This window comes from Pteropus vampyrus, unplaced genomic scaffold, assembly GCF_000151845.1.
Source record: "Pteropus vampyrus isolate Shadow unplaced genomic scaffold, Pvam_2.0 Scaffold17, whole genome shotgun sequence".
NCBI lineage: Eukaryota > Metazoa > Chordata > Mammalia > Chiroptera > Pteropodidae > Pteropus > Pteropus vampyrus.
Window position 1 is genome coordinate 4,930,794 of NW_011888798.1, and position 23,416 is coordinate 4,954,209.

At 32.0% G+C, this 23,416-nt stretch overlaps 1 protein-coding gene across 1 annotated transcript in view; it reads left to right on the forward strand.

The window, feature by feature from the left end:
- Positions 1 to 23,416, forward strand: part of LRP1B (LDL receptor related protein 1B) — a 1,708,438-nt gene that overhangs the window by 1,147,424 nt on the left and 537,598 nt on the right. The window contains exons 28-31 of the mRNA XM_011354519.1: positions 964 to 1,095; positions 2,439 to 2,666; positions 15,279 to 15,453; positions 16,254 to 16,348. Of these exons, the coding sequence (XP_011352821.1) occupies positions 964 to 1,095; positions 2,439 to 2,666; positions 15,279 to 15,453; positions 16,254 to 16,348 (630 nt within the window). The remainder of the gene's footprint in view (positions 1 to 963; positions 1,096 to 2,438; positions 2,667 to 15,278; positions 15,454 to 16,253; positions 16,349 to 23,416) is intronic.

Here is a 23,416-nt window from a genome sequence, read left to right on the forward strand (position 1 = left end):
AAAATTTTTTTGTGCTTCAAAACTCTATAGGACTGATATTAACTACTCTGAAAAATAGATCCACCTGTTTGGAAGAAAATATTACTTGTAGGATTAAAAGATGTAACTTTTTTCTTCCTTAAATTTAGTTGCCTGGTTCTAAAGACTATTCTACTAGATAAGCTTTATAAACAAGATTTAAGAGAATAGCTATTGATCAACTGAGATTAAAATCTTATCCAAAACAAGATGACAGAACAAAAACTACAAAGAAATAAAAGAATAACATTGAACTGCAAAATTTATATTTCAGTAGAAATTTGAATATGTCATGTTACTTATATAATATAATTTATTAAGTATGTGTATGTGGAGCAAACTTAACCATGCAATCAGTTAATACAAACAAAAAATGAAGAAGTAGATGTCTTAGTAATGAAGGTAGACAAACTTTTCTTCACAAAGGCTCTGATTCAATAAAGAGGAAATGGCCTGAAGTAAGGATATATACTTAACAGCAGTTTCCTAGGGAAACTTAAGAGGAGCCTATAGGTTAGGAAAATAGCAAAATCCATTGGAACTCTCAATGCCTGGGTTATAGTCTACTTGAGTTTATTATATAGTAAATTTAATAATCATTCCTGGTTGTTTCTCAGACTAGATCCTGAAACAAAACAAAACAAAACAAAACAAAACAAAACAAAACAAAACAAAATCACTTTGCTTCCAAGGCAATAGTATGCATACCATCCATCTTAGAGAAAATTGAGGGGTTATTTTCTTTATCTTTGAGGAGAAAAAATGTTTTTATTAATGTAACTGCTGTGTATGGGTGTCTATTATTTTCATATTAATCACCCTAGTAATAGGTGCTATGTAGGGAACTTCACTTTGAATTATTAAAGGAATAACCCCTGTCAACCGCAGAGGTTCCCTAATATATTCTTTCTTCTTCACTGTTAATATTTCACTGTGTAATTACAGCTCCCAATCCTTGTGCAGCTAATGACGGCAAAGGCCCCTGCTCTCACATGTGCCTGATCAATCATAATAGGAGTGCTGCCTGTGCATGCCCCCACCTGATGAAGCTTTCCACAGACAAGAAGACCTGCTATGGTATATTCTTAAAGTTCTTATCTAAAATTCAAATTGAATTCTCTCAAATTGTATTAGCATTTAGATTTTTCTCATAGTAAAGCAGATGAGGTTTTTAATGTCCTTAGAAACATTTGAACGTATGTTATTTTTAGACTATTGATGATTCATCTATTTTTGGGGAGACTGACAAATTCTTAAAATATGTGATATGCTGCACTTTATTATTTATTACCTTATTCATTTTTCCTTGCAACTTTATTATTTAATGTGTTAGCAGAATTTATCTCTACAAAACAGGAAGATTTGTAAGTAAAAGTGCATTATTAGAAAATGATGATGCAGGTAACCTGCATACCGAAGAGGTACATAACAGCTTTAATTCCTTCCTGCTCATCTAAAGTCACTTTAGCATCATTTTGTATGGGATTATCAACTTGAAGAGAGGGAAAATGAAGTAAAACGTATAATTTTAAAAGATTTGTAAAAAATATTTAAATAATGCATTTAAAAAATGAATGAAAATCAGACGTGTTTTTCCGGCTTCTTTTATTTAAATTTTGAGTAATATTTTTCTTGTACTTTATTTGCAAAGCAATTACTTTTAAGGACAAAAAAGAATGTACATAATTTGGGAATTTAGGCACATGTGAATTTAATTAATTTTGTGCAATCATAACATATCTCAAATAACAAGAATAACCTCAAAGCAAATGACAAAAGAATAGAATATCTGTGACTCCAGTTTCTATTTAATCAACTAACATTTCATAAACTCAGTGATAGAATGGTGCCTATGGAAGTACAAGTGATACAATGCATCAAATTGTTAGACAAATTTACAAAAATTTACAATAAAGCATGGCTTAACATTATTTGAACTTTAGTTTTGATAGGAAAAAATTAAACACTTTTTTTAAAAAAGCAGTGTTTCATTTCATTTTATTTAATGATAGGATAGAAAAAAATGTTCTTAGATTTCTTCAAACATCATTTAATGCAATGCAATATTGTCATAATTATTTACAAAGAACAAATATGGTTGTTTGACATTTATTGAGTTCATGTATTTTAGTAAGTTTGTTTGAAATAATAAAATCAATTACTGAGAAACTTAGCATTTTTAACTAATAAAAATAAAGATTTAAGGATTTTAATGTAATTTTGCATTTGTTTCTATTAAGTACTCTAATTTAAAAATAGATAAATCATTTCTGCATGAATGTTTCCATCAAATCTTGATTATGATTTTCTGGTGTTAAAAATCTATTAAATCATCAACAAGTAATATTTTAGAATGCCCAGACTGCTTCAGACTTGTCAAGCTTATAAGAGGAAAATTTTTATTTTTATTTTTTTTCCAGAAATGAAAAAATTTCTTGTTTATGCAAGACATTCTGAAATCAGAGGAGTGGATATTGATAATCCATATTTTAATTTTATCACGGCCTTTACTGTTCCTGATATTGATGATGTTACTGTGATAGACTTCGATGCATCTGAAGAACGTTTATACTGGACAGATATTAAAACACAAACCATTAAACGAGCTTTTATTAATGGAACTGGATTAGAAACTGTTATTTCAAGAGGTAAAAGATTTGCACATTAAAACTTAAAAAATGTTTGTTATTCAATTTATAATAATCAGAAGTCTCTTTCATACCCTTTTAGTATTATCCAATTCTATGCTGTTGATTGAAAGTTAGAATTGATTATTCAGAGATTTAATAATTCTATGTCTTAACAATTGCGTAAAGCTATAATTATGTTGCACATAGTAGCTTAATAACTAAAACTTTAGTTTCACAAGAAGAAATAATTTCAGAACAATTTCTTTAAAATTTACAGATTTCTAAATAAACTGATTTTAAAGACTCCTTTTTGCTGATGGGAGAATATATTTGCATAGAGAAAATACAGGTTATTGGAGAAGACTGGTTTTCCTCACTAACCCTAAATTATTATCGACTTCCTTTTCTATATATTTCTATAGAACTAGACTATACACATAAGATAGGGAACCTGTTTCTATCCACTTCCTGACCCAGCAGATTGAATCATAGGTTCTCAGTAAATGTCATTGAGTTAACCATTAAAAAAGAGTAACTTTACCCAAAGTAGAAAACATAGCTGCAGTGAGACATACATGTAATGGCAGTAGTTGAACTCTAAATATTTAGCATTTAATTATCCTAATTATTGCTTAAATTTTGATATATTGTGATTTATGGATCAGTTATTATTTTATTGAATGAATCTTAATTGAGTACCTGCTGTTTGCCATGGCTACAAAACTAAAAAACAGAAAAAAAGAAAAAAAGGCAGTTTCTCTTCAACATTATGACCCCTAAACATAATAGAGTGATTTGGAGGAGAATGAAAAAAAGGATAATCAGTAATCTACACAGATATTTCAAACTCCCAGGCTTTGAAGCATATTGAAAAATTTAAATCAGACCTTATTTGAGCAATGATCAATCTCTTAATGAAAGCAATAAGTACAGCTTTTAAAATCACAGTGTTTTTCAAGAGTTTCTACACATAACACTAAAAAGGCTGGCTTGAGTACAACTAGTAGATAGATCTGAGAGTATTTGATCACTGAAGTACTCTTTTATTTATGCTAGCTCTTTACCCATCTCAGACTAGTATTATTAAAGCAACTTGAATGAATTGATTATAAGCTTGTTTAAATATTTATTTCAAACTTGCCATAAGAGAAGAGCCTTTCTAAAACAGTTAATGTAAATTTCCTCCTTGTACAGGATTCAGGATTTTTTTACTGGAAAAATGGTTAGATAAGCATTATTAGACTAGGTTTGAAAAAAGAATTTCTGGATGATGGTCTTTGAAAACCTCAAGAAACTAGTTAAAGGGCTTTAGGTGTCTCCCAAGACTGACAGTCAATCAAAAAATTGCTCAAATACTTCATTATAAATATGAAATGCATCCCAGAAGTTTATATGAATTGTACAAAGTATATGATATTCTACCTCAAAAAAATTTGGGGACGATTTTCTGTCTCTAATTATAGATTGATAGCTAGTAGTAATTTGGTGAGATTATTTTTGAGAAAACCACAAGGACTAAATTTTATTTAGCACAACTCTATTTACAATTATTAACCAATAATTAAGCAATAGTATTTTCTTACTAATAATACATATACTCATTAGCATCAATAACTATTAATCAGTCATTTTGCCAAATATTTGCATATTTTCTATGGAATAGTAATTGAAGGATTACAAAGGCTAGTAAAGACTGAATAGTATTATTGTGGGAAAAGTTCTTATCTTATTCCGCAAGAAAGAATTCAAGGGTAAGAGGAACAGCAGGCAGGAAATCACAGGGTTTATTAAAGCAGAAGTACACATTGGAGCAGGAGGTGGAGTGAGGGGAGGGGAAGAGAGCAAGAACAAGGGAGCGAGAGTGAAAATGGGTCATGCTAATGTGGCTGATTATGAACTTTCTGTTCTCCCTAGAGGCTGAGCTCTGGAAAACATGGTGCTTAGGTAGGCTTATCTCCTCCCAGTAGGCAGGGAAGCTCAGTTTCCTGCTTTTTTTCCTCATCTGGTGTTTCTGGAACTGTCATGGCATCAGGTGCACAATGGAAGTTGCAGTATTTACAATGCAGATGAGATTATAATGATATTATAATCAGCCAAAAGTCATGCCTTAGCCAAAGATGGAGTATATGCTGGAAAAGTCAGGTTTTGGCTTATTCTTCCTGCAGGGGCTAAGACAGGGGAAGTTCCGAAGAAAGAAAAATGTTTCAAAGCTATATCCTGGAGGGAGAGGGAATATCCCTGCCCTACCCATCCCTCCTCAGTATGGAGCACTGTGCTGCACAAGCCTATGGAACTAAAGAAATAGAAACCAAATGATGCCAGCCTTTATAAAATAAGTTGTTGATTTTTAATGTTACTACTAAGGATAATGGGAACCAAGGAAGTGTTTTCAGGAGAGTGCAGCTACACGATTAGTTTTGCCTTTGGAAAAGATCATTCTAGCTATTATATCTAGTAGAGAGTTGAAGAGTCTGGGGTGGGGTGAGTAGGTGAGTAGTAGACCCTGGGAAACAAATAAGTTCGTTGGTACAGTGGTTTTAATAAGAGATGATAGACCCGGACTGGACTGGAAACAACAGAGATAGTGAAATGAGGAAAGATTTTAAATATATCAAAGAGTAAAAATATAAAGGAACTTAATTAAATATGAAGGTTGAAGAATAGGCAATGTAGAAGGATAACTTCCTGATTTCTGGCTGCCCCACAAGTTGAACGATATTGTTGTTCCCTTTCTTCCACCTTAAGGATGATATACTTTCCATTATTAGAAATACTTGAGATGAACATTTGACAGTTCATCAAAGTATCTCAAATCTTTCCAGCAATTGTACTTAATTTTATCCTTTTTTCTTTTAGATTTACTGTGAGTGACTCTCTGATCTTTCTCTTACTTCTTACACTGTTGGCCTTTGTATTTTCTTACTTCACTGTCCTCCCTCTACTGGATATTTTCTTGAGGGTCTTTCCTATCTTCCTTAGCTTAAGTATAATGTGAAACGCATTTCAAAAGTCAGGCCCCAGATCTATCCATTGTCCCAGGCAGCCCCCATTTTTTCCTTCTCGAGCCAACCAGTTTCTGAGGAAAACACTGGGGCTCTTTGGGCCAAGCTTTCATGAAAGAGATTAGAAATATTTTGCCTTCTTCACTATTCTCCATAACCTGAAACACTAAGATGTTCTTAAACTCTGTATTATCCACATGAGCTATTTGTTACAGGGACTTTTAGTAGGTATACTTCTTATAAGGGTAATTACTAATAGATGACTATAGACATATTCATTGTGTAAATTAACAAATATTTATACATGTTTATATATACATTTTTTTCTTTGCCCTTTTACAAAAACCAAAGGTGATTTTATTCTAAAAAAATAAATGTAACAATTCCTGGCAAAAGTTCTTGCTAGTGGTCTACAGCCCAACTTTTTTGTGTTAATTGATTCTTATACTTGAATTACTCATTGGTCTAAACACTTTTTGGTTATTCATACTCTAAGGTGTGTTTTTCTGACACAAGAAATGATATTAACTGTCATTCATGTGACTAGTACCATTATCTCATTTAATCTTTGCAAATTTTTTATTAAGAATTATTTCTTGAGGCAATTCACACTTGGGACTATATGTTAAGAGTTGCTATGAATCCTCATTACTCTTTAGTAAAAGGACTTGAGACTTCATCCCAAAAGTCCTAGGTGTTTTCCCTTTTAAGATAGTCCCACAAGCTCAATTGCCCCTCCTTAACTTGTATACTGCCCAGAATTATACCTTATTGGATAATAGATCCATCCCCTCACCCCCCAAAAAACTCTCAAATACTCCTTTTAATTAACATAGTAAGAAAAAAAAAAGACATTAATATACCTTAAAGTTCCTATTAGAAGCCAGGAGTAGTATAATGGACTTTTCACATTTGTACGTATCATTATTATTTTATCTATCATTTATTCCTCATACAGTACTTTGAGGTAAATGTTACTTTTTTAAAGATGAGAAAGCACTTTGTTCAGGTTTGCCATGCTATGAAATAGCAAGACTTTGTTACATCCAAGTTTGGATTAGACTTTTTAACTCTAAAGCTATGCTCTTTTCCCTAAGTGTTCCTTTCTTTTACAAATAACAAAACTCAGCAGCTTTTCTATGACCATATGGTTTGTATATTACGGTGCATTCAAGCTTTATTTAATATATACTCAGCATGCTCTGCAGAGTTCATCTAGTAGTACCTGGGTGAAGTATAAGGGTTAGACCATATCCTTGCCAACAATTTTATTGTTTATTCTGAAATATGAAGGAACAGCTTTTAGAAACACGTTGTCAACTTTACAAGATTCCAGGACACTGTCAATAGATTCTCATTTTTTTATTGGAAAAGACCTTTGATATATCTGATTATTCTAACGCAAAGTATAAATTGCTTGTCTTTGGAAAATTAAAGACTCAATTTTGGGCAAGTGTTATTGCTCTAGAAAAATTTTTTTAATACTAGAATTATCTACTCTCTGAATGAACTAGACTGTTAGAATGGGTTAAGCAGAAGCTAAAATAAATGAAAAGAAGATAAATATAAATTAGAAGTATATCTGTTTATTTCTGTAAAGAATGTTCTTTTATGTGCTAGGAAATTATCATATAATCATATGCTTTTTAATTGAAAAAAATTAAACCATTTTAAATACATCTTTTGATCACATTGCTACTATATAAAATCTAATTCTCAGTGTAACTTTGAATCTAATGACCCATTTCAGAGTAGATTTCCATCAGTATTTGAAACTGTTATCTACTTCTGCCAACAGTTATTTTGTCAGTGAGTACTAAAGAGTCATTCATTCCCTCTATTTTGCAAGACATCATATTAAATTGTACCCAGTAATAAAAATGCTTAGAAAATAAAAACTATTGTTAAAATTGGTCCAGAGAGAATGAAAGAAATGAAAACAGGTCAGTAAAAATAGTGAGCTCTAGATCTTGGAAACAGGCCTTGAATTAAAGTAGAAAGTTTGAATAGGAACATCTGTTGTTTTGCCTATTTCTGAATAGATTTTCAGTTTTCATTTTCACCCAGGAAGTTTTTGGTGAAAGAATGTCAACATCTGCGATTTTCAAAAAGAAAAAAAGAAGAAAGGCAAAAACGACACCTATAACTGCCATTCCCTTGAGAACTATGTCTCTATAGCAATAGGTGCTAAATAAGCAATACTTCATATGTTTATTCTTCATCTTTTAGTTAGAAGAATAGAAATCATATTTTATTTTATGGCATAAGCTTTTTTTTTTTACATCATATTCTGGATTCCATATCTGGGGCATTATATGGTTGGGGCAATGGCTGTTATTTAACTGAGACAGTGCATAACCTCAAGGAGCTTCCTATCTGGTGAAAGAATGGGTTAAACAACTAACTAAAATGTAAGGCTAAATGAAATAAGGAGTTTAATAAGGGTAAACTTAAGTTTACCCTTATTAAACTCCTTATTTCATTTTTAAACCACTTCTTAGAAAATTAGCCCAGGGAACACTTAGTTCTTACATGAGATTACCAAAGTGTAAGGTGGTAGTCAAACTAGTCCTTATGGGGAAATGGTAGTGAATTCAATCGAGGTTAAGACATATTAGTAGGCACAAAGGTCCGAACGCTTCAAAGAAGAACAAGTAGTGAGAGGTGGCTAGACCTTGTAAAAGAGAAAACTAGAAGCTTATCATGATGGCAGATTACAGAAGGTCTTATACCAGAGTCAGGAACTGTTACTATATTTTTTTCTATTCTCCCTCAAGGCAATAGGAAGCCACTAGAGACCTTTAACAGATGGGTATAGGTGATTCAATCTCCCTTAAAGATAAACCAGGTGGAAATCTGAAAGTTATATTGAAAAAGTGAGAAATTATAGTAAGAACACAATTAGAAATTTATAGAAATATTCTAAATCTGAAACAAAAATGAGATTAGAACAATGGGAGATACGGTATAAGAAGGCGACAGACACCAAGGGTATGGTAGATGTAGAAGAATTTAATCTGATGACTGAAAGAGAGTTGAAGTTGACTAGATTATTGAAAAGATATTGGAAACATCAATACAGATGAAAATAAAAAAAGAAGGCTTGCTTCAAACTTTTTCCCAATCAGCAGTGAGTTGTTTCTCTCAGACAGGAATAATTAGAGGTTTAGTACATTAAGAGATATGAAGATAAATGAAAATTATAGTTCTGCACCTATATTCTCTAGAAATAAAAATAGATTTGGGATACATATGTGTTAAAACTCACAAAACCAAGACAATGATAAACACTAAGTCATTCAGAGTTGAAAAGAAATAAAATTAGTGAGGATGAACAGAGAAGGCTTCTAAAATATTTGTAATGTGCTATTTCTTAAGCTGGATCATGGATTTATGTGTATATATATGTATGTATATATATGTATGTATATATATATACACATATATGTATATATTTATATGTATATATGTATAATTTTGTATGTTTAGAGTTTCTCATATATGCAACAAATCAAATATTTAATATTTATAAGTTCTCTTGAGAAAGCTTTTTAAAAATGTTACCACTTTACTGTTTAAACTTTGTTCCTAAAAACAGAAATAATTGCTCAGAAACCCACCTCAAATTAGTTTTGATTGGATGTAACCATACCTGCCCTCAGAAAGTAGTAAGAGTAATTGGGATGCCCTCCCACCTTGGAGGCATCACTGATTTGGGGCAAAAGTCTTTGTGCTCACCCTAAGACGATGGTGTCAGCAGGCGCACTTCATGCTGGGAGGCGGGAGAAAATAAATCTCACAAGAAGAGAAACAACAACCGGTTATTTTTTATTTCACCTGCATGTTAATCAATTTATGTGCTTATTCCCATCATTCTTCCATCTAAGATCTTCTTTTTATGATCATTTCTCTTCTCTCTGAATTAAATCCTTTAGTATTTCTTTAGTAAGAATCTGTTAGTGATAATCTGATATATTATCAGATATATATATTTGGTCTTCATTTTTTGAAAGATAATTTTTTTAATTGTGGTCAAATATACATCATATAAAATTTATTATCTTGACCTTTTTTAAGTGTACAGTTCAGTAGTGTAAGTATATTCGCATTATGCAATCAATCTTCAGAACTCTTCATCTTGCAAAATTAATATTCAGTAAATCAGTGATCCCCAACCTTTTCATCACCAGGGAACGGTGCTCCTATAAGAATCTCATGTCTGATGATCTGAGGAGGAGCTGAGGCACTGATGCTAGCACTAGATAGCGGCTGCAAATACAGATGAAGATTTTCTCACTCACCACTTCTAACCTCCTGCTGTGCAGCCCAGTTCCTAACAGGTTACTGTTGGGTACCAGTCCACAGCCCGGGGGTTGAGGATCACTGGCTTAAAGGATCTATTTCAAGCAGGCATCCACTTCAAGAGAGGCTATCTTGAATAAACACATTGCCAGTCATACAACTAGGTAAAGAGCCAAGCCACTTCTCTACACTGACACTCCTTTGGTAGGAATTTTTCAGCTTCATTATAATCTTATAGGACCACCATTATATATGCAGTCTGTGGTTGACCAAAATGTCACTATACGATGTTTAACTGTACACTCAGAAGTAGAATTGCTGAGTCATCAGGTAATTCTATTTTTTATTCTTTGAAGAAGTGCCACACTATTTTCCACAGAGGCTGTACCATTTCATATTCCCACCAAAAATGTACAAGGATTCCAACTTCTCCATATTCTTCTCAGCCCTTGTTATTTTCTGGGTTTTTGTTTTGATTCTGTTTTTATAGTAGCCATACTAGTGAGTGTGACGTGGCATCTAATTTTGGTTTAGATTTGCATTTCTTAATGATTAGTGATGCTGAACTTTCTCTCATGTTGGCCATTTCTATATCTACTTTGAATAAATGTCTATTCGAGTCTTTTGTCCATTTTTAAATCAAATCGTTTTTGTAGTAGTAGTTAAGATGTAGTATGAAAGATAACTCTGTTCATTAGAAATTTCAAGTTCAGAGTTATTTTCTCTCAACCCTTTCTAGATAGCATTCCACAATATTTTAGCATATCCCTTATTGCTATTGAGAATCTCCACATTTGTCTAAGTAACATTCTTTTGAATGATGTGTCTTTTCTTCTTTTCTCGTTAGCTACTTTTAATGTCCCCCCCCACCCCCTTATGACAGTATTTATTTAGCCACATAGAGTTTTGTGCCTCCTATAGGGTCACGTCTTTCATCAGATCAAGAGAAAAAAAAACCAAAAAACCCTTAAATATTATTTCTGACCGTTTTTCCTAACCTAGTCTCTCTACTTCCTCCTTTGGAAACTCTGACTAGATAAGCTAGACTATTCATTCATCAACTCACTTAATCTTTTTGTTTCTCTGTTTTGACTGTGGCTAAATTCCTTTAATTTATCTTGCAGTTCATTAATTGAACCGCATCTAAGCTACTGGTTAATCCATTTAATAAATTATTATTATTATTAATATTGCATTAAAAATATTCATAAGTATGTTTGGTTCTCATTTATATCTTATAAGAGGATCTCTAAAATAAATTATTGCACTTTGCTTATTATTTTAAAGTATATTTATTCCACTCAGTTTGCTTTATCGTAGGTTTAGGATCTTTAAACCTGTTGTTTATATCTCTCTTTACTCTCTTATGTCTCATTTATTTGTGTATATTTTAATTTTTAGTTCTGATTTATTATGATAATGAACTCAGTCTGTGGGTGTTGTGAGAATTTGGGTTGAGGAATATTTTTATTTCAAATATTTCAAATCCATAAAGGAATTGAAACTGCTTCTGCCGGAAAGAAAATGAGTCACTATAAGCCAGGAATCACTTTAATTTTACTTCTCTACCCAACCAGTGGATACCTTATTGATAAACTAGGTGTCTCTTACCTGAGTATAAACCTATGCTTAGAATTATTATTATTATTTTTTCTACCCAGAGAAAGGACAGAAAAAAATAAGTTTTGTTTTCATTTTTAAGTTATTCTCCTTTTTAAGCAGCAGGTTTTTTTTCTCCCACTCATCTATCACTGAGGATTTAAACCCTTCTGATATACCTGAAGATTTAGACCCTTCTGATATACCTGAGCTTGTTCACGTTTAGTCCTCCTATTCTCTGTAAATATAAGGACTAAACCCTCTTGAAGTGAGCAATTATCCATAAATCTCTAGATTCTCATTACAAGTTTTTGTCCCTATGGCTACACTAGTCTCTGTATTCCCATTTGCCTTCTTTTATGGTTTTAACTATCATATGAAGTGTGTTAGCACTTAGAGATTTTTATGTCTGTCTTATGAGCTTGACAATGCATTGAAAAGTTATAATTTATCATGCATGCATCAGGAAATTTTGTGGCAAGAAAGGCTTTTCAGAATTTCTAATCTACCTTAATTCAAGAAATAAGAATCCCCAAAAATAGAAAAATTAAAATTTTGGAGAAACTTGATCAGAGATTTTGGTCTAACTTACTTGAAGACAAGAAGTAAGAGCCATAATTTAGTATTTCAATATTTCTGTGAAGGAAAAAATATCATTAAACACATGCCATCACCATCCTTATGGTGAATCGACCAGGACACTCTAAAGCAACCAAACTTTGGCATTAAAAATGGTTAAAAAAAGATATGTTTTGTTTTGGACATAAAGCTAATAATTAGGAACTCCATCCAATCTAGTTGGTAGGAAAAAAAAGTAAGGACAGAGAATGAGAATTTCCTGAGTATTTAATTAGATGTGTATACTACTGAAAATGAACTTAAAGACCTTACATATCTGATATTTTGAGCTCAGCTTACACATAATCTTAAATTATCAATCATGCATGTTATGAATTTATTCATCAATTCATTAACAATATTTATTTTGAAGACAGTGTTGTATGCATTTGGAGATGGGAGCTATAAAGATAAATTAGCAAGGAATTTGCCCTTAATATGTACATTTTAGAGTAGTAATATGTCAGCAAACAATTATCACAGTAAGTAGAAAGGCATTGGCCAGATGTAGTCCTGTTGAATTAGGTAGGTAGAGAAAATCTTTCTGGCTAGGATGTATAGGAGAGTTTATCAGGTGTTTGTGGTTGAAGGATGTTATTGTTTATCAGCCAGCCTATTTTGCATGAAACTTAGGCAAGTGGAGATATGATAGGGTACGAGGTCCAGATAATCCTTATAGGTCGGAAAGGTCAGAACAAGTCTGGGAATCTGAAAACACTGAAGTGTATGGTAATTGTTAAAAATGACTGAATGTATGGTAATTGTTAAAAATAGTGACAAATGAGGTTGGAAAGGTGATTCTATTCAGATTATATAAAAAACCAGGCTAAGGAAGTTAGACATCACTTTTGTAGTGGTTGGAAGTTATTGAATACCTTGGTGAAAGCAAAGGTCATGATCTACAGCTCTCTAGTCAGAAAAATGACCTGGCAGCATCTAAATCAATTGCTTGATAGAGGAAAAAGACTAAACGCTACTGAAATATTAAAAATAAAAGTAGATTTGAAAGAGCATGAACCATACAATTGACAAGGTCTAAATAGGTATTAATAGCTTACACGTGGCTATAATTTTCAATTTAATAATGCAATGTTATTTTCTAGGCCTTATGATTAGGACTCAATCAGAAATGAATAAAAGAATTGTAAGCAACAGAGATAGTCAAAGGGAAAAACAAAACAAACGAACAACAACAAAACAAACAGAAGAATAAAAACCTTTGGAGAAAACATATTTAGGGAAAAGAATATTAAAAAAAAAAAAACTAATTTCATTAATTTTGCCAATAATAAGCAATCCAGGGTAAAAATGCAGAAAGTATTAATTCCTTAGATTGCCAAAGTACCCTTCAATTCTACAATAAGGTGCATAAACACACATCATCTAGTATGATATTCACAGAATCTTATGTATTATTTATAATTACCTTATTTTCTCGGTTAAAAAAGAGGCCAAAATTTAAGTGACTTGGTTAAAGACAAAAAGTAGACATGCAACCCAGAACATGAAGCCAATTTTTTTCATTACACCAATACTGGCTTTCAGCAACATATTAAATCCAGAGGGTAAAGGAGAAGGAAAAAATATCCTGGGTGAGCAATACATTAGTATCAGCCGTGGAAGGGTTATCTTTACAGAAGTGCTGTATCACTTTTTTTTTTTTTTTTTCTGTATAAAAATGGGAATCAAAGGAGGATAACTTAAAATAAGAGTCAATTTCAAGTTTCGGGTTTAAAAATGAAGGGTGAGAAGATACTGATTAGAAGACAAAATTGAAACATAGGAGCATCTTGTAAAGGTGTTGGATTAAAAGTGATTTAGAAAGAATAAAAGGATTTGAGAAAGTTAGCTTGGAAGAGATTCAAGGATGTCAGCATGGGGTGGAACCTCTCTTGCCAGTACTACTAGGAGCTGCCAGGCCTTGTGACTTATTTTTCTCTTTTTTATTTTGAACTAGTCGACACATTTTACAATCTGGAGTTTCTACTTTCAGGTGACAATCTAGCTTTGTGGCATCTTTTGAAAATGATAAATAGATGTATCAATTCAATGATCTAAGTAGCGGGTGCTCTGGTTGTCTGGGGGCATTCGGACCAGAAACACTGCCACAGCAGCACCTGGAAGCCAATTAGAATTTGAAGAATTTTGTCCGGTCCCCAGATCAACTGAACAAGAAGTGTCATTTTTATAGTCTCCAGGTGTCTTATAAGTTTGAATAACACTGACCTAAAAAACTCTAAAGGTACACTATGCTAGAAAATATTAAAACTTTGTAAAATAAAGGCAAAGCCATTTCAGAGTTAGTAAATGCCACATCTTGGGGACTAAACTGGTCTTCTTTATCTATTAATATGCTAAAATAGATTTTCTAGTATCCATCATCGTTGGCACTTTATTTTAATTTGCTTCTTTAATTAAAATGTGTAATTGTATTTAAGCCTAAATAATATCATTTTTTAAAGATGCCTAATTGAATAATCAAGGAATAACAACCCAAATATTCATATTGTCTGTAATAAATTGAAACATAATTAGATTTGAGTAATTTCTTTAGAATCCACATTGGAGGAATGCTAAAAGGATTTTAGTTTCTTTGTATCTCAGTCAATTTCTGTTAACTATCTGTTTTGAAAGATGTTCAAGTCCATTGATTCTTTTAGGAAAGTTGAATTGTTTTATTTCATTTCAGTAACAAATTGGCACTTAAAACATAAAATAGTCCATTTGATGGCCCACAGTACCATGTCCTAACTAGAAAGATGTGCTACCAACTGGAGAAGCTATTACTCTAATTTTAATTTTGGTCACCTTGGCCCACAGGACTGCTGCCTATTTCTGCTCCTAAATATTTACTAGTGAATCATTGACTCCATGTAATTTCAGTGCTAATTGTTGCGTTAGGTTTTCAAATGGCTCAGCACTAAGACATTAATGATTATTCATGCTTTAAGAAGGGCCGATAAGGGAATGAGATTACTGTCTTGCACAATTTTAGCTAACAAATTAAAGTGTAAATTAAATTTTCTCTGAGACAGAAAATAATTTACTTGGAAAGCCAAAAGAATGAGAAACTTCATTTACTTTTAATTTTCTTTTTCCTGTTTTACAGATATTCAGAGTATCAGAGGGCTGGCAGTGGATTGGGTTTCACGTAATTTATACTGGATTAGCTCAGAATTTGATGAAACACAAATTAATGTGGCAAGACTAGATGGCTCTTTGAAAACCTCAATTATCCATGGAATCGATAAGCCACAGTGTCTGGCAGTTCACCCAGTCAGGGGGTAAAGTATGATTATTTTTTTAAGTTTTTCAAAAAATTTACATACCTCTGATCTGATTTTATATAAAAACTTTAATTCAGGGGACACATATATATCAGCTATACAGTCAAGGAAGCTAACATAAATATGGAAATTATAAAAGTTATCCCTGATTAGAGATTTCTGTTATCTGCAAAGAATTAGATTTTTATATATTGTTATAAGATGTCTTTTTAGGGAGTGACAATTCAGAATAAAAAAAAATCAGGAAAAAGTTGTTGATTTCATTTTAAACACAGGTTGTTAGTAACATATTTGTCGCTTGTTGATATTTTGGTCACTCCTAAATAGATTAGATTCTCCCATCTTCTGGCCAGTCATCATGTGCCCACATAGAGAGCTTGTGTAGGGCTAAAAGAAATCATTTCTCCTCAACACTGTCAACGAGAATGGTTGAAATTATTTTGTTCCCTTCTCAAGTGTCTGAGTTCTCCAAGCCAACTGGATTCAATCTTGGTGACTTACTTTATATAGAAATAATTTACTACAGTCATAGTTAAATATTCCGTTGTAAATGTAGGAGAAAAAAGGAAGTGAGGTCATTGTCTTTCAATTATAGGACAAAGAGAGAGTGATGCTTTCTTCTCAGACAAATATGTAGGTTACTTTCATCAGTGGCTTAACAATTTGGAGCCTTCCTGAAAAGAATCAATCGTGAGACAACAATTTACTTTCTATTAACTTTGTTCTTTAGTGTATGTTTCTAGTCAACAAGTATGTCTACATCTAATATTTTTAATCCATACCTTTTTTGAATTAAGGAAACTCTACTGGACAGATGGAAATACAATTAACATGGCAAACATGGATGGCAGTAATAGCAAGATTCTCTTTCAGAATCAAAAAGAACCAGTTGGTAAGTTTTTTTTTTTTTTTTTAATTAGTTTCTACAGTTTTTAATAAGACAAACCTATACTTGTACAATGTGTCCTTGATCTAGAGCCTAAAAGAAAATATTAAAGATTAATAAGAGAAATTAAATTAAGAATTTGCCAACCTTATTGAATCCATTGATTCTATGTGGAATAAAGAGAAAACATTCTTTTGATAAGAGACTTTTTACAGTATATTAAGTACTAATGTTACTTAAAACAATGTAACTAATAAATATTTTATTTTCACTGGTGAGTATCTGATCTGTTGCTACAATGGCAGTATAATGTACTAAGACTTCCTTCATCATTACTGTGATATTATTAATAGTTACAATGATTTGAGATTAAGTATTTAGTATTTGGTTTTCAGCAGTTTTCATTTGAAGTATGTTTACTTAGTTTGTTTTTCTACCTTTGCCAACCATTGTAAATTATTTGATAAAATACGATGGTGCTAGAAGAGAGCTCTGAGTCATTTTCATAAAACATCTTTGAAAATCTTGAGTACAAAGATTTTTTTAGAACATGTTATAAACTTACACATAAACACCTATACATTATGATATTTTTTTCAAACTGTGTGTGTCCCAGGCCTGGCTGTGATCCAGGCTCACAGCTAGGAATAGGACCTGGATTTAGAATGTTACATTAGTGTAGTAGAGTGCCCGCTCCTAAAATATGTAAACATACTTCAGCTTATTGTATCATGTATGTGTGGCTGAAGCCACTATTGTACTCTAATTAATATATGTGGAGCCATACGGTCCTCAGGAAAGCAAAAGGAGAGCAGAAGGGGAGCACAAGAAAAGGAGCAGAAGAGCAGAAACAGAAGCATACTACCCGGAATAAAGTTGGTGCCTGCCGTTTCATTCACAAGTCAGCTCCTCGTGTATTCTTCTAACTGGGCATCTCACCACCAAACCTTCCCTTCTTGATCAGTTCAGCACTGACAAACTATAATCACTCTTTCCTCATAATTTCTTATATTTCCTTGAGAGGCAAGAATTATAATATTGTTTATTTGTCATCTCAAATTACCTTTTTAAAAAATCCAACAATGAACCTGAATTTTGATAGTATGTTAAATGTGCAAATGATGGAATATACAAAAGAAAATCATAATTTTGCTTTGAATTGAATATATTATAGTTTTAAATTTGGGAGCAAAATCAATACACCATAAAGCTTTTTAGCAATTTTTTTTAGTTTTAGAAATGTGGAAGTATACTTATTTGAAGTAACTCATTTTTAATAGTAATGATTCAATAAGGATGTAGTACCATTAGTATTTGCAGTAAATAATTATTTTCATGTATAAACCTCTGATATAAAATGATACTCTTAACAGCTCTTTTATTTGGACTGTTCTAAGATTTGATACACAATTGGAATTCAAAGTAGTGTTAGAAATTAAAGGCAAATTGAAATGCTAATATTTCTGTGTGGAAAATGATAGAACAAAAGAAACACGGGACTCTAAAGATTAAGACCCATACAAAGGACTCAATTTGGACTAAACCAATTTAGTTGGTGCTTATCTGGAGTCGTTCAGAATATTTAATATGAAAAAATTAGTATGATGATGGAAATAGTATGAAAATGAGTCAATAAAGTCCTTATTTTGTAATGTGGTGGCTATAGTTTACACCAAGGTGTTAATTAATCTACACACTTGTTTCTATAGTGGAGAAAACTTTATCTTGTTTAATACTAAATATCCATTTCCCTACTGAAATTAAAGAAAAAAATCTAACAGCTTATAAAAGAAAATTTATAAGAAAGGAATTAGTGTTACTATTTTTACTTTGTAATGGGACCCTCAGGAGTTATATACCAAATGATATTTTTAGGTGTATATGGATGATGATTAAACATTTAATAACAAATATTAGATGTCTACTTTATGTCAGTTATTATTATATTTGAAAATTAGTTTTAAATAAATTTAAAATGATAGTTTTTAATTTTAATTTGAGCAACATATTCTATTTTACCAGAAATAACTCAGAATCTCATTACAAACTATGCATTAAATTACTATTAATGAGTATGGCTTTCAAGTCAGAAATTTATTCAACAAACAGATTCTTGGGTATTAGGCCTATTGATAAAACATTTGACGCTGTCCTTTCCCTTAATAGGTACAGGAAACTAAATCGTTTTCGATTCCATTAAGTAAATTTAACTTAGTGACCTTGAGCAAGTTATTGTTAGCTTATGGTGCTTGCTTTCCTCATCTGTAAAATCAAGACAAAAATGTCTATTTTATATAGTTCTCATCATGATTGAATGAGGAAATCTTATCAGGACATCAGGCCTTTAATAATAGAACCTGTAAGGAACAGTAGTAGAAGATGTGCTAGGTCCAACAGATTGGAATTTGAATGATTTGACCGTCCGCAGTATGAATGAGCTCACTGAAGAATAAACATAGAATAGTAACGATAGAAATTTAGCAGAGGAGTACATGTAACGTGGAGAATCTCTGAGATGAGCAAATTTTTATGCAAATGCTATGTTATCTTGCTGCTAACCTTGAGAGGCAAACAAGTTCGAAATATCTGGATTCTACTCTCAAATTTTCCTAGCGTCATCCCCAGGGCAGAAAGACTACTGGGCTGTCTCTTTGCTGCTGTAGTTTCTTGATGTGGTTTACAAATAGGTGTTATAAACTCCTTCTGGTAACTTTCTACTTTTAGTTAACTAATCATGTTTATAAGATGCTAAGATTGATAGTCTTTTCATTGCTGAATGAGAGACCTTGTTGTCTGTATGTAAACAAAACAAATTATTTTATCTCTTTCATGTTTTCAAAATCTGGGTGTTTGTGGCAAATCCCCCAGTCTGCTCTATTCAATTACACTCTGCCACAGATATCTTTATTTTAGAAACATAACAAAAGAAAGTGAGCAGAGGAAGTTTTCCCCTGCCTCTGTTCTTCCTCACCTCCATACAATGAGTGATGTTTCTTTATTGGTAGATCGCTAACATCTCCTTTGATACTATTCGTCATTCTTAATTACCACTTGCCAATTAAGAGAATCAAATTTTCAGAGAGGAAGAGTGAACTTCAGGAACCTGGACACTAGGGACAGCTTATACTGATTTTCACATTCACATAAAGCATTCCTTTTGCTGTGTTCTGGCGACAACATGGTTGGGAAAAAAGTTGTTTGGGGAGCCAAACAAATCTCTGCTTTGAATTAAAATCTCTGATTTGGATGTCTGCTTTGATACTTATTAGCTCTGTGAGTTTAAACACTTTTCTTATCTTTCCTAAGACTGAATTTTACTATCTAGAAGATGGTGATACTATTATCTACCTTTTGAGGTTATTTTTAGAATTAAAGCCATATATGCAATACCAAATGTTCCAGCAACTCCACACTTAACTTACATATACTAGAGAATTATGTGTGTGTAGGTACTGAAAGAAACAAATACAAGAATGTTCAATAAATCATTGTTTATAATAAAAAATGTTGAAACGAGCATAAATCTTCATCAAAAGAGGAATGTCTAAATAAATGCTGCATGTTTATGTGCTGAAATTCTGTATATACACACAGATGTTTATATATATATATATATATATATAAAAAGACAAATATATATCAAAAGCATTAAAAGCATTGAGTGAGAAAAGTAATTAGAAGAATAATATAGTATGATACCATTTGTATAATTTCAAGATGAAATACACACCATTAATATATATTGCTTCTGGATGTACATATTTGTAAAACTAGAAAAAAGTAAACTGGAAATATGTACATCAATTTTATAATAGCAGTTGTCTTTGGAAGGGAGCAATAATGACATTCAAAGAGGAACTTTTATCTTAACTGAAGGAGATTTAATTGTATTAAGAAAATTTATATTTCATAAAAAGGCACATGAAATATAATAAAATGTTAATAGTGTTCGATTCTATGTAATGAATGCATGAACATTTATTATTTTTATCTCTTCTCTGTGTTAAATACTAGTTCCTCAAAAATAACACCAAAACAACTTGTTTATACCAGTGGTCCCTGACCTTTTTGACACTAGGGACTGGTGTGCCTATGAGAAACTAAAGCCTGATGATCTGAGGCGGAGCTGAGGTGGTGATGCTAACGCTGGGGAGCGGCTGCAAATACAGATGAAGTTTGGATAGCTCCATCACCTGCCACTCACTTCATGCTGTGCAGCCCAGTCTCTAACAGGCCATGGACCAGTACCGTCTGTGGCCTAGGGGATGGAGAACCCTGGTTTAGACAAAGCTGAGTTTCTTGCCTACTACAATAAGAGAGATCATTAACTTGTTAACATTTTAATAATATCTCAGGGAAAAGGGCAAAGTTGAAATAGTAATTGAGATTCTGTCATCTGCTTTAAGACAGATGTTTCAGTAGGAGTCTTGGTTAAGATTAAGGATCATTATATAATAATTTTTAATTGGCGGAAGCAGAACGATTTTGAGAGTAAATGATTCAGAGTCTTAAGGTAAAAAGTGTCATTTGATGTTTTTTTATTGAAAAGTCGATGGGTTATTTGGGAAGTTCCTGAAATGAACGATAATGATATCTACAACACTTGTCTTACTGGACAGGAGTTTCTTAGAATAGTAAAGTTATGGCATTGAAGATAGTGGAATAGTAAAGCCATGTTAATGTAGACAATGAACTGTGTCTTGGTTTTGATTCTCATCCATAAAATTTCATGGATTCTTTATATTTTTTCTCATTTAAAATGCATTAAAACTATTCTTTGTAAGAAAATTGTGCACTAATGTAGTCTTCATCAGCTGATTCTAAAAATTCATCTACAATAGGACACAGTTGTGTATCCATCAGAGTTAGATGAGAGAACTAGAACCTAGAGTGTGTGTGGATAGGTAAATAGACAGATGATAGATATCAACATATAAAAATAGATTTATTGCAAAGATTTAGCTTATAAGATTATGAGGGCTGGCTAGGCAAATTTGAAATTCTTGGGAGGCATGGAAATTCTCAAACAGGAGCTTAAGCTGTAGACCAGGGGAAGAATTTCTTCTTCATCAGAGAAACCTTCTATTCTTAAGTCCATTCAACTGATTGAATCATATCCACCCAGATTTTTTTTTTCAGATAATAATTTCCTTTAGTTAAAGTCACCTGCTTGCAGATCTCCAAAATATCTTCACAGCAACACCTAGATAGGTTAGTGTTTAATTGAATAACTGGGAACTATAGCCTAGACATGCTGACACACCAAACTAACATCACAAGTTTTGAACCATGTTAACTTTGATGTAGATTATTATATAAAGTATAACAATGTGATTTTTTTTTTAACCTAGGAAGAGAAAAAGAAAAAATAAATGCTTGAGGATGTTTTATAATAGTTACAGAAAGAAAAATAAAAAAAAAGACAACTCTGTAATCAACCCTTCTTTCTTAAATCCAACTCCATGTATTAAATGGCTACTGCTGACATGTTATGCTAAGCACTGTGGATGACACAAAGATGATGATCTTTTTATGTAATACTCGCCTTGTAGTGTTAACATACTAATGAGAAAGACAGGAATGTGTGGTAAAGATCCATTTTGTATGTATGTAGGAATCTTGAAGAAAAAGAAGGAAAAATGACTTCTTGTAATATACTGTTACTGAGAAACAAGTGAATACTGAGCAACAAGTAAACAAGGGCGATATAGTCCCTTTACCCATGTATAGTCCTGTTATAATCTAAAAGGAATTGCAGTGTGACTAAAACTTTATTTCACCCATTTTTACCTCCTTCGATTCTCTACTTGTCAAGCTCCTTTCCCTAATGGTATATTTTAACAATCTATTCCTATGTGCAGTAATGCCTTCCCTCTCCTCTTAGTTTCTCACCTGTCTGCCAGATTTCAACTCAGGTACTATTTCTTCAAAGAAACTTTCCTTGACTTCTCTGACTAGGCTGAAGTCTCTTACAATACACACTTTTAGCACCATTATTTCATATTTTAGCTGTTGTCATCATTTTAATTTTGCATTTGCTTATTGAATATTTGGTTAACGACTGCTTACCAACTAGAAAGGAAGCTACAAAGTTAGGGATTGTATCTGTTTTTACCATTGTGTCCGTCCTTAGCTCAGAGCTCAATGTTGGCACATAAATAGATCTTCAATAAATATTCATTGAATGAAGTGAAGACTGTTTTCTATCCTATGGCAAGAGGCTCTTATAAGATTGAATAAAACTAAGATTTACTTATATATCTTAGTTGAGTAACATGTGAAAGAAGTGCATATTTGGTGATCTGGGTACAAATTCATGTTGTATTTCATTCAATGTATCCGATAAGTAAAAAACAAATTAAAGTATTCTCATATTCATATGTTTAGCATTATTTTCTCAAATTATTATTTTCTCAAAAATAAGTGGATTATTTATAAATAAATGAATGATTAGCAAAGGAGGAAAAGATGGACATTTTTGGTTTCTATCTTAGCTTTTCCACGTGTTTCTCTTGCTATTTCATCTCCCACCCCTCTGATAACCCTGTGACCACTTGGCTCTCATTAGCACCTTAGAGATTTCTCATAAAAATAAGAAAAACAGGGAAAAATAGTATCGGTCAAGTTATCTAATTATTGACAAGTCCTCTTGGCACAAGGTATAAAGATAAAACCAAATTATTTTGAGTAACCTTATTCATTCTAACCCTATTATCACAATTTTGGTTTATCTTAATGGGCTAGAGAGATTCTTATTTATTAATTAACTATAAAAATATTAATGAGTTTATAGCAGAAAAGTACTATCTATATTCCATGAGTTTAAATTATTTGTGAGGAATTGGTAGCAGTTAAGATGACACTGATTTCAAGAATATCATAGTCACTGATTTATAATTATAATTATTTTTCAAGTTATAGTATTTTTACTGTGTATGATTGAAATATTTTCTTAAATATATTCAATACCATAGTGTTTACTCATTTACACAAAATACTAAAGCATTTTGGTTTATTGTATTTTTCTTTTTTAAAAATATTTTTTGCTGTTTTTTTTTTTTTCCTTTCTTTATG